At 45.4% G+C, this 12,555-nt stretch overlaps 1 protein-coding gene across 1 annotated transcript in view; it reads right to left on the reverse strand.

Annotated features, from left to right (window-relative positions):
• SKAP1 (src kinase associated phosphoprotein 1) overlaps window positions 1–12,555 on the reverse strand; it is a 158,207-nt gene that overhangs the window by 117,753 nt on the left and 27,899 nt on the right. Inside the window, exon 4 of the mRNA XM_030023616.2 lies at window positions 9,065–9,181. Within this exon, the coding sequence (XP_029879476.1) occupies window positions 9,065–9,181 (117 nt within the window). The remainder of the gene's footprint in view (window positions 1–9,064; window positions 9,182–12,555) is intronic.

Below are 12,555 nucleotides of genomic sequence, written 5' to 3' on the forward strand. Positions count from 1 at the left end.
ACACACAAAATGCCTTTGTGCAAAATGACAATGACAGAACATCCAACGTAGCCTCTTTGAGTAAACCCACCGGCAGGTACAACAGCTCTGGGGAGAAGCTTGCTGAATAAAGTTATACTTGACTCCTTACATTTAAAGGGGAAATAAAAGAAATTAAAAGAAAAATTTAAAAAAAGAAAAAAAAAAAAAATGAGGCCTTTTCTTCCCTCCAGTTGTCCTTTAATGCATTTCATTTTAGAATTTATTATAACCAGTCTTTAAATTAAATTCTTCAGGACAGTGCCTTTATTTTTGCACATAGTGATTTTCAGCACTACATAACCCGAGTAATAATTTAAGGTATTCCCTGTGGCTCACATTGAATCACACATTTAAACACATGCTTAAGTCAGAACAAAGTCTGTAGTAGTTTAGTGTGTGTTAATGTATATATAGCAGGGGCTTTTATTGCTGTCCAGACCATTTCTCTCAGCTGGGAATTTTGTATTTCAGGACTTGTTAGTGTTTCAAGATTGATCCTGCAAGATACGGGTACCATCATCATTATTCCCACAACCAGTTCCACCCAGGTGAGCAGACAATACTCCGAAGAGGTTTGTGGGATGAGGCCATCTTTACTCAGAACATACCTTGCTTTCCCCACCAAGGGAGAAGGGCCCCAAGGCTCTGTGTGCACATGTGCCAGGAACATGGGGAAAGTACATGTGTGTTTGCCTTTTTGTCCTCAAATTGTCATGCAAACATGTCCCACAGGTGAATGAAGACAAGTTTACCCTGGTTTCAGACAAGTCATCTTGTTATTCGAGCAGAGGAAGAGCCACCTTCCCCTGCTAACGACCTCGTTACGCTCAAAATTCTAATACAAAAGAAAAAGAAACCCAAATCTTTGCTATAACCTCAATACATTTCAAGTGCACGATCTAGAGCATCTCTTACCCTTGTTCCTGTTGAAGCACGTATGCAGAACCCACCAAATATTTCATCTTACTATTCATATATTTGGTGAAAGAATGTCAATTCTAGATTTGCTGTAACCCCATCACTACAGGTGCCAATCACGCTCAACCCCTGGCACTTCGACAAGGGCGAACGCCCATTTCCCAAGTCCAAGCGAGGACCTTGGTGCCAGCCAGGGGCTCTGGGCATCCCAAGGCTGTTTCTGCATGGCCACAGGGCACCGACCGGCAGACCCAAAACTGGCACCTCCTCTTCCACCATCCTGCCCTCCGAGCATCCTTCCTACAGAGGAAACCCCACGCAGGTCAGTAATGAGATGTTGCATCGCCTGTTAATTTAGGAATCTAGAATCACTCTCTTTCGAAAAAGGACAGAAGAGACCCTGTAATGAAGTTCCACCCCGACACTCTGTTAACTTCCATTTCCTGCATATTGATCCCTCTGCTGGGGAGAATATAGAGACACAAAGCGTTTATGCCTTGGATTTACATACTCATGAATAAAAAGGCCTTTAGGAGGCGGGTGCGTAAGTTATCCCAGCCCCCAACGCAACAGTAACTTGCGCATTGATAATTCACATGTGTTTGACGTGAGGAACATGCAATTCGCCACGAGAGGAAGCTCCATCCCGGCTCCTGACAGCTGCCACGCCACCCGGGACCACGCACCCGACAGCATCGGCTCAAAGGCGCCCGTGCTCCGAGCCCCCCGCTCCCGCTGAAATAATCTACGGGCTGAGGGCATCCTCCGCTGCAATTAATTTTAAGCTACGATCATAAGCCAACGCTCCTTGTTTTCATGCAAGCTCACTGTTGTTAAGCTGCTTACTAAAAAAATCCAAATAACACCTTGTCGTTAAAGACTGTCCTCTAGGTACGGAAAATAAATCTATTCATCTGATCCTGCACTTATAAAGCAATATAAAGAAACTTTAATTATGCTTTTTCCCTGTCGGCAAACAGTGAAGAAGGCAGGATTTTTGCTTTAGAAAAGCCACATTAATAAGTTATCGGCATTTCACTGACTTCTAAGCAATTTCAATTATAACTCCTGTCTGGGGCCCCACAGACCCACCAAACTGCTGAGATTTTACACCACATCTTTCATAACATTTTTGTTTTTCTTAAGGGCTCTTGCAATCAAGGAATTACTTGAGAATCTCAGCTTAAAGAACAAACAAACATCCCAGCGGTTGAGCAGAAACCCGCTTCCAAACCACAAACCGAGGCATGCAACACCCAAAGACCAAATCACAAACACATTATTTTGTGTAAAAGCAACTCCTGCTTTTAAAGCCAGCACTTGAATCCTGAGGTTGACAGTCCTCAATTGCAAATAACCACCATGAAATTGCATCCCATTTAGATGTGGGAGCTTAAGGAATAGGCTGGACCAAAACATTTTGGGGCCCGATCTGGTTTGTGTCAGGATTACGTCCAAAAAAAAGCTCTAAGGAACCCCCAGACAGGACGCTCCTAAGACATCTGGGCTGCCGACCCCGCACAGGCTGAGCATCGGCAGGGTCTCGCCCTCTGGTCCTCCCGTCAGTCAGTGCCAGCGTGTTACGTTTCAACACTTTATAAAGAAGAACTGCTTTTACGGGGTGCAGGGGAAGATAAGGGGGAGATGAGACAAGGCAGAAGGCACTTGCAATCGCCCGCTCTTCCGCAGACACCCTTAGCACAAGAACAGCCTCTCAGACCAACTTCCAAATGTCTTCAGCTTGAGGAAAAAGGACTTGGAGCTCAAAACGGGCACCCACAAAACTGCAGGCTCAGTCGGTTGCCCTCAGGACCAGCATCTACAGCTCGACGTGCCTGGCTGATGGAAGCTGCGGCCACAAGTCAGATAGCATTTCTGCAGCAATTACTTGCACCGCAATTTCCTGCAGCTGTAAAATCCCAAACAAGAACATGAAGCCACTTTGGGTTGGGGTTTTTTGTTTGTTTTAAATGAAAGCTGAAAATCTTGGTAGCATCACTCTCACTGCTGCTTGTTCTCTACAAAGGTCTGAGCTCTCCTTATAATTTATGCATCTATTTCTGGCAGGCTGCAAGCAACCCACCCTCCTCCTCTCCACCCCGAACAAATAATCCTTAATACAGAGGTGAACCAAGTTGCTCTGTATAAAATATAGCCAAACCTTTTGACCAGCCAGAGTACCGTTCCAGGAACTTATTTGCACAATGCCAGAGACATTATCACACTGGGATTGAAAGCACTAATGTTATGGTGCATTTCCATTCAGAAAATGATAAATCAAAGAACATGAGCTCAGTCGCTTTAAGGGAGTCTGATTTCTTTACAAAATGTCACACAGTATAAGTAGGTAGTTTTTAGAAAACATGTTGTTTTCTTATATGTGGATTCGTGCCTGTTCTCCTCCCCTTGGCAAAACTGACATTGAACTGGTCAAACCTGCTCGAAGCCGTGGTAAGGAATCAGGAGAAATAACTGATCCGTGTTTTAACCTCTCACTCCCTGGGCTCGTTTGGACGATGCCCAAGATCAGAAAGGAAACAAGGCAGGAGAAACCTTCAATGGCAATCGCACTTGTCACAAACCCGCTCCCCGAATGTTTCCCACGCCGTTTCATAAGGCTTAAAAGTACATCAACAGCAAGTTTATAATAACCCGGTCAAAAGCAACAAAAGACATCTCTGGACATCGGGGAGGCAGAGATAATTGCTCCTAATGGTATTTGAAGAGAAAAAATGTAAAGCTTTCAACTCCAGCGTAAGAGGCATTTCCACTCATCTGCGGGCATTCAGGATTTGATCTATACAGACTATCGAACTTACAGATACTCAGCATTGCTGAAACAGTTCTTAGTCTGCATTTTATTTCATGCACTTTATTATTGCACCTGAAATTCAGCAGCATTTGGGCAAGTGGCTCCTTTGGGCCACAGCGCAGGCTGAGAGCCCCAGGCCACGCTACCCTCCCCTCCATCATGTTTATCCCAGCGCAGCAGACATCAGGCTGCAGCTGGGGAAGAAAACCACAGTTTCCACTTTTGGTTTGGAAAAAGCAGAGATCCGCTGTCACTCCATCGACACAAGGGCTTCACCGAAGCCCCCAGGGAGCTGTCGGAGCTCCCGCGGTGGGGAGAAGACATTTGCAGAACCCCCTATTTTGGAGATTGGGGGGCTGGGGTGGGTTTGTTTCGTTTGTCGGGCGTGTTTTTATCACAAAAAAAAAAAAAAAAAAACCCAACAACGAGAGCAAAAGGCGCCCACGCGCGGTTCGCCGGCCCCGCGGGAGCGGCGCCGCTTTGCGCCACAAGGGGGCGCTGCAGAACTCTGCTGCCGCCGCCGCCGCGCCGGCCCCCCCCCCTGCCCCGCCCACCCACTCCACCCACCCACCCCACCCACCGAGCCCCCCCCCCCAACACCCACCCACACGCTCCCTGCGCAACGCTGGCACCTCTGAGGTGCACCCAGCCTGTGCATCGTACACCCCCCCAACACCCCGGCCACCCGCCCCACGCACCCTCCCGCCCCACGCACACACACCCCCCCCACGCACCCACCCGCCCCACGCACCCACACGCCCCCCCCGCCCGATGCGCACCCACCTGCACCCTGCAACGATGCGCCCTGCGCACCCACCCGCCTATCCAGCTCCTCAAGGTGCCGCTGAAAACATTCCTGCAGGCTGGATTTTTAAAGCAATGAATTCCATAATTTAGGAAGCGATTCATTAGAGTTTAGAAGCGTGTGAGAAGTACAGGGAAAATAAAAGCAGAAGCTGTAGTTCTGGATGCAAGGACTCCCTAAAAGCAGGGAAACGTGTGTTGTTCAGAACACTCCACACTTCAAGGAGAAAGGATTCGGTTCTCCAGAACACCAGGAGAGAAAACAGTACACCTTGAAAGAGAAGCCCGTTCAGAAGCTGGCTGGAAGCTGCCATGGACCAGGCAAGAAACTTCTAGAAGAAGCTTACAGACTTCTCCCCTGGATTTGCAAGCTGGCTCGCCAGCATCTTGTTTCTGAGGAGTTACATACAAAACTCACTTTGGTATTTTATTGTTTCCCTACCCATTCCTATGTACTAGAAGGCCAAACATGAGCAAACAGGGCCTTCTCCAGGACGCACATGAGTTCAAGAAGTACCTGGAGATGGATCAAAGACGTGCCACCTCTTTACAGTTTCTAACCCCCTCAAAACCTTTAGTATCACACTGCATTTGTACCCGTGTCCCCGCTTCGCCCCAAGCCACAGTGAAGTACCATCTCCTCTACCACCCTCCACACCTTTTAAGATAAAAGCCATTTTTATAAATCAAAGGGTATTTTTCGTAAAGGATTTGATTTTAAGACACTCAGAACTTACATATTTAAAAAAAAAAACCAAAACCCCCACACCACACACAGCTGAATGAGCTGTAAGTATGTTTGGCCAAAGTTCTCTGCTGACATGATGGAAAAAAGCTTGGAAGTCAGAGGCAAGATTTCTTACCCCAGAGACCATGCCTAACAGAACCCGTAAAGTACATTCCTGTCACTGTGAGTTATGCTCCCTTCCACGTGCTAACGGATACCTGTGTAATATAAAAGAAAATATATTGTCGCTTATGTTGTTGTGACGCAGCAGTACAGCCGATAGCCAGGCATGGGGACAGAAGCCGCAGTGGCCCTCACCCCCTCAGCTCTGTGTGATCTCGTCTTGAGACCAAGTGAATCATTTGGATCCTGGCTCAGCATCCTTCCAGCAAGAGATCAGACACTTTGCAATGATGGCAGAAGCACCGCTACGGAGCCACGGGGAAACCCCAACTGATAAAGCAATATCTAGAAGCACTAGGTATTAAAGATGCACAACTCCTACCCCTCAGGATGCTGTGGTATCTACCTTCGATAAAACTAAGTGAACAAATGCTGGCAAATTAAGTGATCTACCAGTTTAAAAGACAAAACATTTTTGAAAAGTCTTCAAGAGATCTGAGCAGAGTACATTACATGGGAAGTGTCTCCTAAGAAATACTTATCTTTATAACAGTACTTAGCACTTCCACAGTGCTTCCCAGCCTCCCAGCACTGTACAAACATTAGCTTCTTAATCACTCATTAGGGACGATCCTATAGAGCTGGGCCATGCCTCATTGAGTAAAGTCATCCCCAACTTGCTCAGTCCCTCTTGCTCCCTCCAGAGACAACTTTGAAGGTTCTCTCCGATTCCCACGAGAAGTTCAGAGCAAGTGAGGAAAAGTCTGTTCAAAAGGAACAGTGGTGGCATTCCCCTGCCTCCAAACCACCCCATTTTTCATAGCAAAGAGAGGCAGAAGCGAGCATCATCCCAGTCAGAGCCCTGCTTCCATTAAAACTTTGAATTAATAAAATTGGGAAATTCAGGAAGGCAGGAGACAGCAGCCTTTAACAGTGCTGTGGGCTCGCACCTAAGGACATAACCTCTTGTTGTTGCAAAACAGGGCTAAGAAGGGATGGAAAAAAGCCACAGGAATGATAAGTATGTTCCTACAACCGGCCAATTTATTCTTCTGGCTATAACTAGATGGATTACCTCCATGCATCAGCCACCTGTGCTGCCTGAAAGGAGCAGCTCTCGGTCACTCGTCTGTGTGACAGCAGCACCCCGAGGGTCCGCGGTGACCCAGGCTCTGTACTGACTCACCAGAGCAGGGTGCCTGCTCCAGGGACCTTGCTGGCTAAATGCACAAGAAAGCGTGGAAGCAAAAAGGGGCACAGTAAGAGTGAAGTGTGCTCACTCGGGGAAGCCAAGGCAAACGGAAAAGATGAAAATCAGTTCGTGCAATCTTAAAACTTTCTACTTTTCCCACAGGATGTTCTAATTCAGAAACCAGGGCTGTTTGACACACCCTTTAGCTTAATCCGTTTCTCAGAAGTAGCAGCTTAAACTCTCAGGTGACTGACTTCATATTCCTTAAAAAAAAAAAAAACCAAAAAAAACCCCAAAACATTGTGCCTTCTATTAAAAAAAAAATCATTGTGCCTTCTATAAAAAAAAAATCATTGTGCCTTCTATAAAAAAAAATCATTGTGCCTTCTATAAAAAAAAAAATCATTGTGCCTTCTATAAAAAAAAAAATCATTGTGCCTTCACCTTCTATAGTGAAAAAAGTAAGTAAAGAAAACAAGCAAGCAAGCAAAAAACAACCCCCCAATCCCCCAAGTACACAAAAAAATCTGATAGTAAGTCATCACAAATTCAAAAACCCAGAGGAAATCACAACCCTGATGCATATCCATCCTACTGGCAGATATCTAGAAAAATTCATTCTGATGATGCCCCTACAAACCATGGCAGGGCAAAGAGAAGGTTCCAAAATCCTGCATTCAGTCTTTTTTCCCTTTAATATCACTGTTTCATACTACCAACAGCCTGCATCCAATCAGCTAAAATTGGTCAACTTTCATCCAGAACGAACACACACAAAGTCAAGCCCATGATTTGCTGTTATTCAGCGCTCTTACCAGCTTCCAAGAACTAACACCTCATTTTAATGTAACTGCTCTCGATGCCAGCTTTTTTCCCCTCCTTTTTGTAGTATGCAATTTTTCTATGTTATCAATCTCCTCGCCATTCACCTATTTGGGCATCCTTCCATTGAACCTGGCATTTCATCTGTGTCTGAAAACTTCCAGTGGTGCCAAGTGTTTGCATACCTTGCAAGTGTTATGTCAAACTCTGCCCCTTAAAGCTGCCAAAAACTACCACTCAAAGTTAGCAAAGCAAATACCTCCTTAGACAAGCTTAATAAACACGCCAGGAGAAACCCTAGACTTCATAGAGACGTTGCTCGCCTGACGAGGCCAAGCTTGAGGTCTTCAGCACCCTTTCATGTCCCATTTAGACCAACATCCATTATCCTTGTCACACGTTCTCCAGCCGCACTCCGCAGAATTGCATCATATCTGAGCACACAGATTATTTAAAACAACCGATCCCAAACTCCACACCTCTTTTCATGCTGCAATTACTGGTTAACTATCAGACCAACCTTGTCTCTAATCAGTCTAAACAAAGCCATTTATTTTACAGCACAAATCAACACATAACAGCAGATATGCCTGGAGTTTGCACTGTGCAAAGCAGCTAACTTTGTTGCCCATCGGCTCTTATGGCCTCAACCCAAATAAATCCTCATTTCTTTGTATTCTTGACTGATGACTGCTGATTCACTAACAAGAGTGGGAGTAGACATGAAAGAGTACATTGAACAGAGAGAGGTGGGGAAGAGGAGGGACGGAAGCAGAGAAAATGAAAGAGGAAGGACAAGGCAGAGGGGTAAGAAAGCATGGGGGGAAAGTGCAAGGGAAGTGAAAGAGGAGGAGGAAACAAGATCTGTGGGAAGCGGCAGATTGAGAATCTGAGACCAAAGAGCAGTCAAGCCTTCACTAGGGCCCAGAGATAACCCCTGAGAAGATCAGAACAATCTCAGCTCTGTAGACTTCAATTTCAATCGCATATCACAAATCCATCACTCCTAAACCACCACTCACAAGCGGATGTGAGCATCACAGCAACTCTTTGCCCAGAAAACCCGTCTGACATTTAATGCTTTGGAAAGTGCCGTTGGCCTTGGATGCCAGCTCCCATCCACCGCTCGGCTGGGAGTGCTTCTACGCTCACAGGAAGAAGGAGCCCCAAATTCCCAAGCACTAGAAGGTCCTAAAAAAGGTTCCCCAAAGCAAAGCACTTTAAAGACACTTAGTTTTCAAAGGGTGGAGGGAGACAAGGTTTGAGAAGACACAGCCCCTTCAAAGCGTGAGGCTAAGCACCCAAGAAGAAACGTACCCAAAAGTCGCATGTTAACTTTGGGAAACGCTAGCCGCCGGGTCCAATTCTGCTCTTTTCCGTCACTGTTGTCAATCCAAAATAGAACAACGAACTCCAGTTTGCACCAAGATGATAAAGAAATACATTTAACTTCACCAATACTAAATTAAATTCAGGATCACCATAATATTTTATGGTCATTGACAAAACAGGTACCAGTCAACAAAAAAAGCAAAAACCACCCCCTGCATTGAGATGGATGAAAGACAACAAGGAAGTCATGCTAGATTACACTCACCTTTCAACTTTCTTCACTCAATGACTTCAAAAAGCATCAATGACTTACCATCATCCTGGAAGTCTGATGGAAGTGAAGCATCAGATGTCATGGAAGGGGCCAAACTCCAGCTCTGATTTTCATCAGAACTGTCCTGTCCAAAGCCAACATCGTGCTGATCATCCCCTAAAAAGAGAAGGAGAGCCTGATTTTAGTGAAGAGGACACATTTCTAAACCCAAATCTTATTGCCTACACTGTGAGAGGTTTCCTCCTGGTTCCCACCTTCCACTGAAGTTCTCTACAAAACCAAAAACCACTTTTGTGGGTTTAAGGCCAGATTCATCATTTAGGGCCAAGGCGGCATATTCCTGCTGCAAGAACACGCCTGCTGGATATGTACAGACTTCACACCTGGAGGGCATACAAGGAGGAGACTGGAAATACCAGTCTTGGGGCCAAACTACCAGAGCTACGACCAATTCCTTGTTCTTGCCCTCAGTACATGACCTCTACATAAATCATCCACCTGTAAAACGGAGGACTACGCTACCTGCTTCACTAGAATGAACAACTTCCCTATATTGTAGGAAAAAGCTTTGAGATCCTTAATTGAAGAGCGGTAGGGAAAAAAAGATTGACTCCCTATGACAGGTAGTCACATACAAATTAACAAAGCAATGTGTCTGTGTGTAAAGGCAGCAGCTATTACCTCCCCATACTTGATGTTGCACTGAATTTTTCTGTAAGCAGACATTTTGCTAGGGAATTTGCTACTGATATTGGATTTTATGCAGAAGGCACTTAGATACTACAGTGACAGATGTTAATATCAAATTTTAATATAAATGGAGTGCAGCTAGCCTACCTATAGAAGAAAATACTAATCAACCCAAACAAAGGAAAAAAGTGGTCTTTCAAGCTTTTGCCTTGCATTTCCTGAATACACACATCCCAGACTGCTGATAACAGAGGTAAAGACAGCTGCTTACTCATTCAACACACAACAAACAGCAAGAAAGGTGAGTTTTCAGCTGATGTTAATTGTGTTCAAACACTATAAACAAGTTTTATCTCAGCAAACAGAGGAACTGTGCCCCACAGTTTAAATCAAGCACTGATGAAAGTGTACCAAGGCCTGGAACAGAGGTTTACAATGCTCTTCCTCCCACCAAGAAACACAGTGGAGATGCCATGAAGTCTCCAGCTGCAGAAAGACGTGACACAATATTTTGGATGTGGTTTATTTTCAGCATCCCAGGTTGCAACCTTCCCTTGCTTTCTCTGAGCGTGAAGCTCTCAGAGACCCCAGGCTTCTGCATTCAAGGGCACATTTTCAAGAAAACTTCAGTTCTTCACCAAAAGGAATAGTCTGGCTGTGAAGAACATAACACTCACAAGATTGTCCTCCCACAGATCAGTTCCTTAAAAAACAAATCACACTGGGTGCCAGACACTACGATAGTCTTGCTGATATTGTAAGCTCAAAGGTCTTGAAAAACTGATTGAAGATTTGACTTTGCGATTTACCAAAGACCTACGGGAGTCAATGACAGAACCGGGGGATCCCTGGCAGTTCACCCTTTAAGCCATTACAACTTTCCTAACAGGGGAAGAACCCAAGAAACAATCAAATCTTTTCCCAGCTTTATGCTCACTTGCTTCCAACAGTCATCCCAGCACGCAGTGCGGAACATCAAATTCCGGAGAAAAAGGAAATTCAGAAAATAACTTTTCTCCTTTTGGGGAGGTGCATAACTTAACATCTGCGTCGCTAATCTCTCATGCCAAGAAACAAGCTGCAGGTCCCTGGCCCAAAAGGGCAGGCTCGGATCCCTCCTGCAGGATCAGACATCAGCAGCGGCAGTACTGCAGTAGTCTTCCATCCACCGACCGCTTCTCGGTCATGAAAAGTAAGCAAAGCACGTTCCTCTACGCTACAACAAACTGAAATTCATGCACGCACCTCCATGAGGAAAAAAAAAAAAAAGAACAATGAGGGGTTAAAAAGCAAAGACTGAAATCCCCCGCTCCGCTGGCCAGACTCTGGGAAGTGGAGCGCATCCATGAGCACACCACTGACCGCCTGACCTTGGAGAAGTCATTTCAGCGCTTTGCTCAGTTGTGTGTGACAAGGGGATGTTTCTTCCCTGTTTTACTGTAGCACTTCGAGATCCTCAAATAAAAAGGCTCTAAAAAGCCTATATAAAAAGCTGCTACCAAACAGCAACTCGGTGTCGTAGGAAAACACAGCGTTCATTCTAATGAGGATCCTTCCTCCGTGCCGTGCTGCAGCGTTGCGGGCTCGACTATCTGCAGTGATGCGAAGATGCCAGCATTATAAGACAGTTTCCGTAAGCCCGTTCAGCCCCTTAAAAAGAACATTTTCTTTCAACCAAACTGCACCGTATTAAACCCAGCTTTTCAAACACACACCAAGGTAACAGGTGGTCCCCTATAACGAGATACAGGTGCAGGATTATTGCGATAACGAGCAAACTGTTTCTGGTTTCCGACTAGCAGGAGGCAGCGTGGCACGGTGCAGCCGCCGCGCCGGGGAGGCACGGCTCACGCATCGGTGCATGGCTGCAGTAAACCATTTGGAACAAGAACAAGGGCCCAATCAGGAAAGTTACTTGCAAGAATAAGTCACTGGCTTTAACAGCAGGAGAAGCTGTTACACACATCAACCACGGGGAAGAATCAAGCCACAGGTTTCTGTTTCGGCAGAATAATTCCCAGGCATGAAATATCATACGGGGGGGTTGTCACCACAAATGTGCTCTTTCTTGCTGTCCCCACACAGGAATGGAAACTGGGGTTTCACGTGTTCGTCCAAGCTCCCATAACCCACTCAAATATACCCAGGCTGCAGTATGTACATACATGTAGCATGCCAAGCACAGTGGGACTCCAAATTGTGTGAGCTGCTGCAACACAAATCAATACAAACAAAGGCATTTTGTTTGGTTTAGCATTAGGAATATTTTCAAACACCACCTATAGTTTCTGTAACAAAAACAAGATCAACAAAAACTCTGCAGACATAACTACTTAAAACAAATCCTATTGCCTTTCCATTTGGATTTGCATTATGAGAACTTCTTGTGCTCTAATCCACTTCTCCATAAAGTTTATGGAGCAGCAACAGCTAGTTGAGTCCAAGCAGAAAAAATAACCAACAACTTGTCAGGGGCCAAGCTATTGTTCTGAATGAAGAAAAAACTCATTAGCTTTTAATGAAAACACAGGGAATAAAAACCAAATAGCACAGAACCCCAGCAAATAATTACTCTGCACCTGACGCAAAGCTGCTCTATCTTCCTACTCAAACCCTCAGCAAAATTCCCCAACTTATCGCTCTTTGGAGCATGAACAACAGCAAGATTGACTCTAAGGGAAAGAGCAAGAGGTTTCTTGGGCTTACACCTCATCCACGGACTCCCCTGGCACTGTTTGGCTACCCCCAAGTGTGCTAAATATCCGGCTTTCTTGCCTCGTGATAGTTGTGGCACAGAAAAAAAAAAAAAAAAAAAAAGAAATTATGCCATCTTTTAGCCA

Source organism: Aquila chrysaetos, chromosome 8 (genome assembly GCF_900496995.4).
Source record: "Aquila chrysaetos chrysaetos chromosome 8, bAquChr1.4, whole genome shotgun sequence".
Taxonomy (NCBI): Eukaryota; Metazoa; Chordata; class Aves; order Accipitriformes; family Accipitridae; genus Aquila; species Aquila chrysaetos.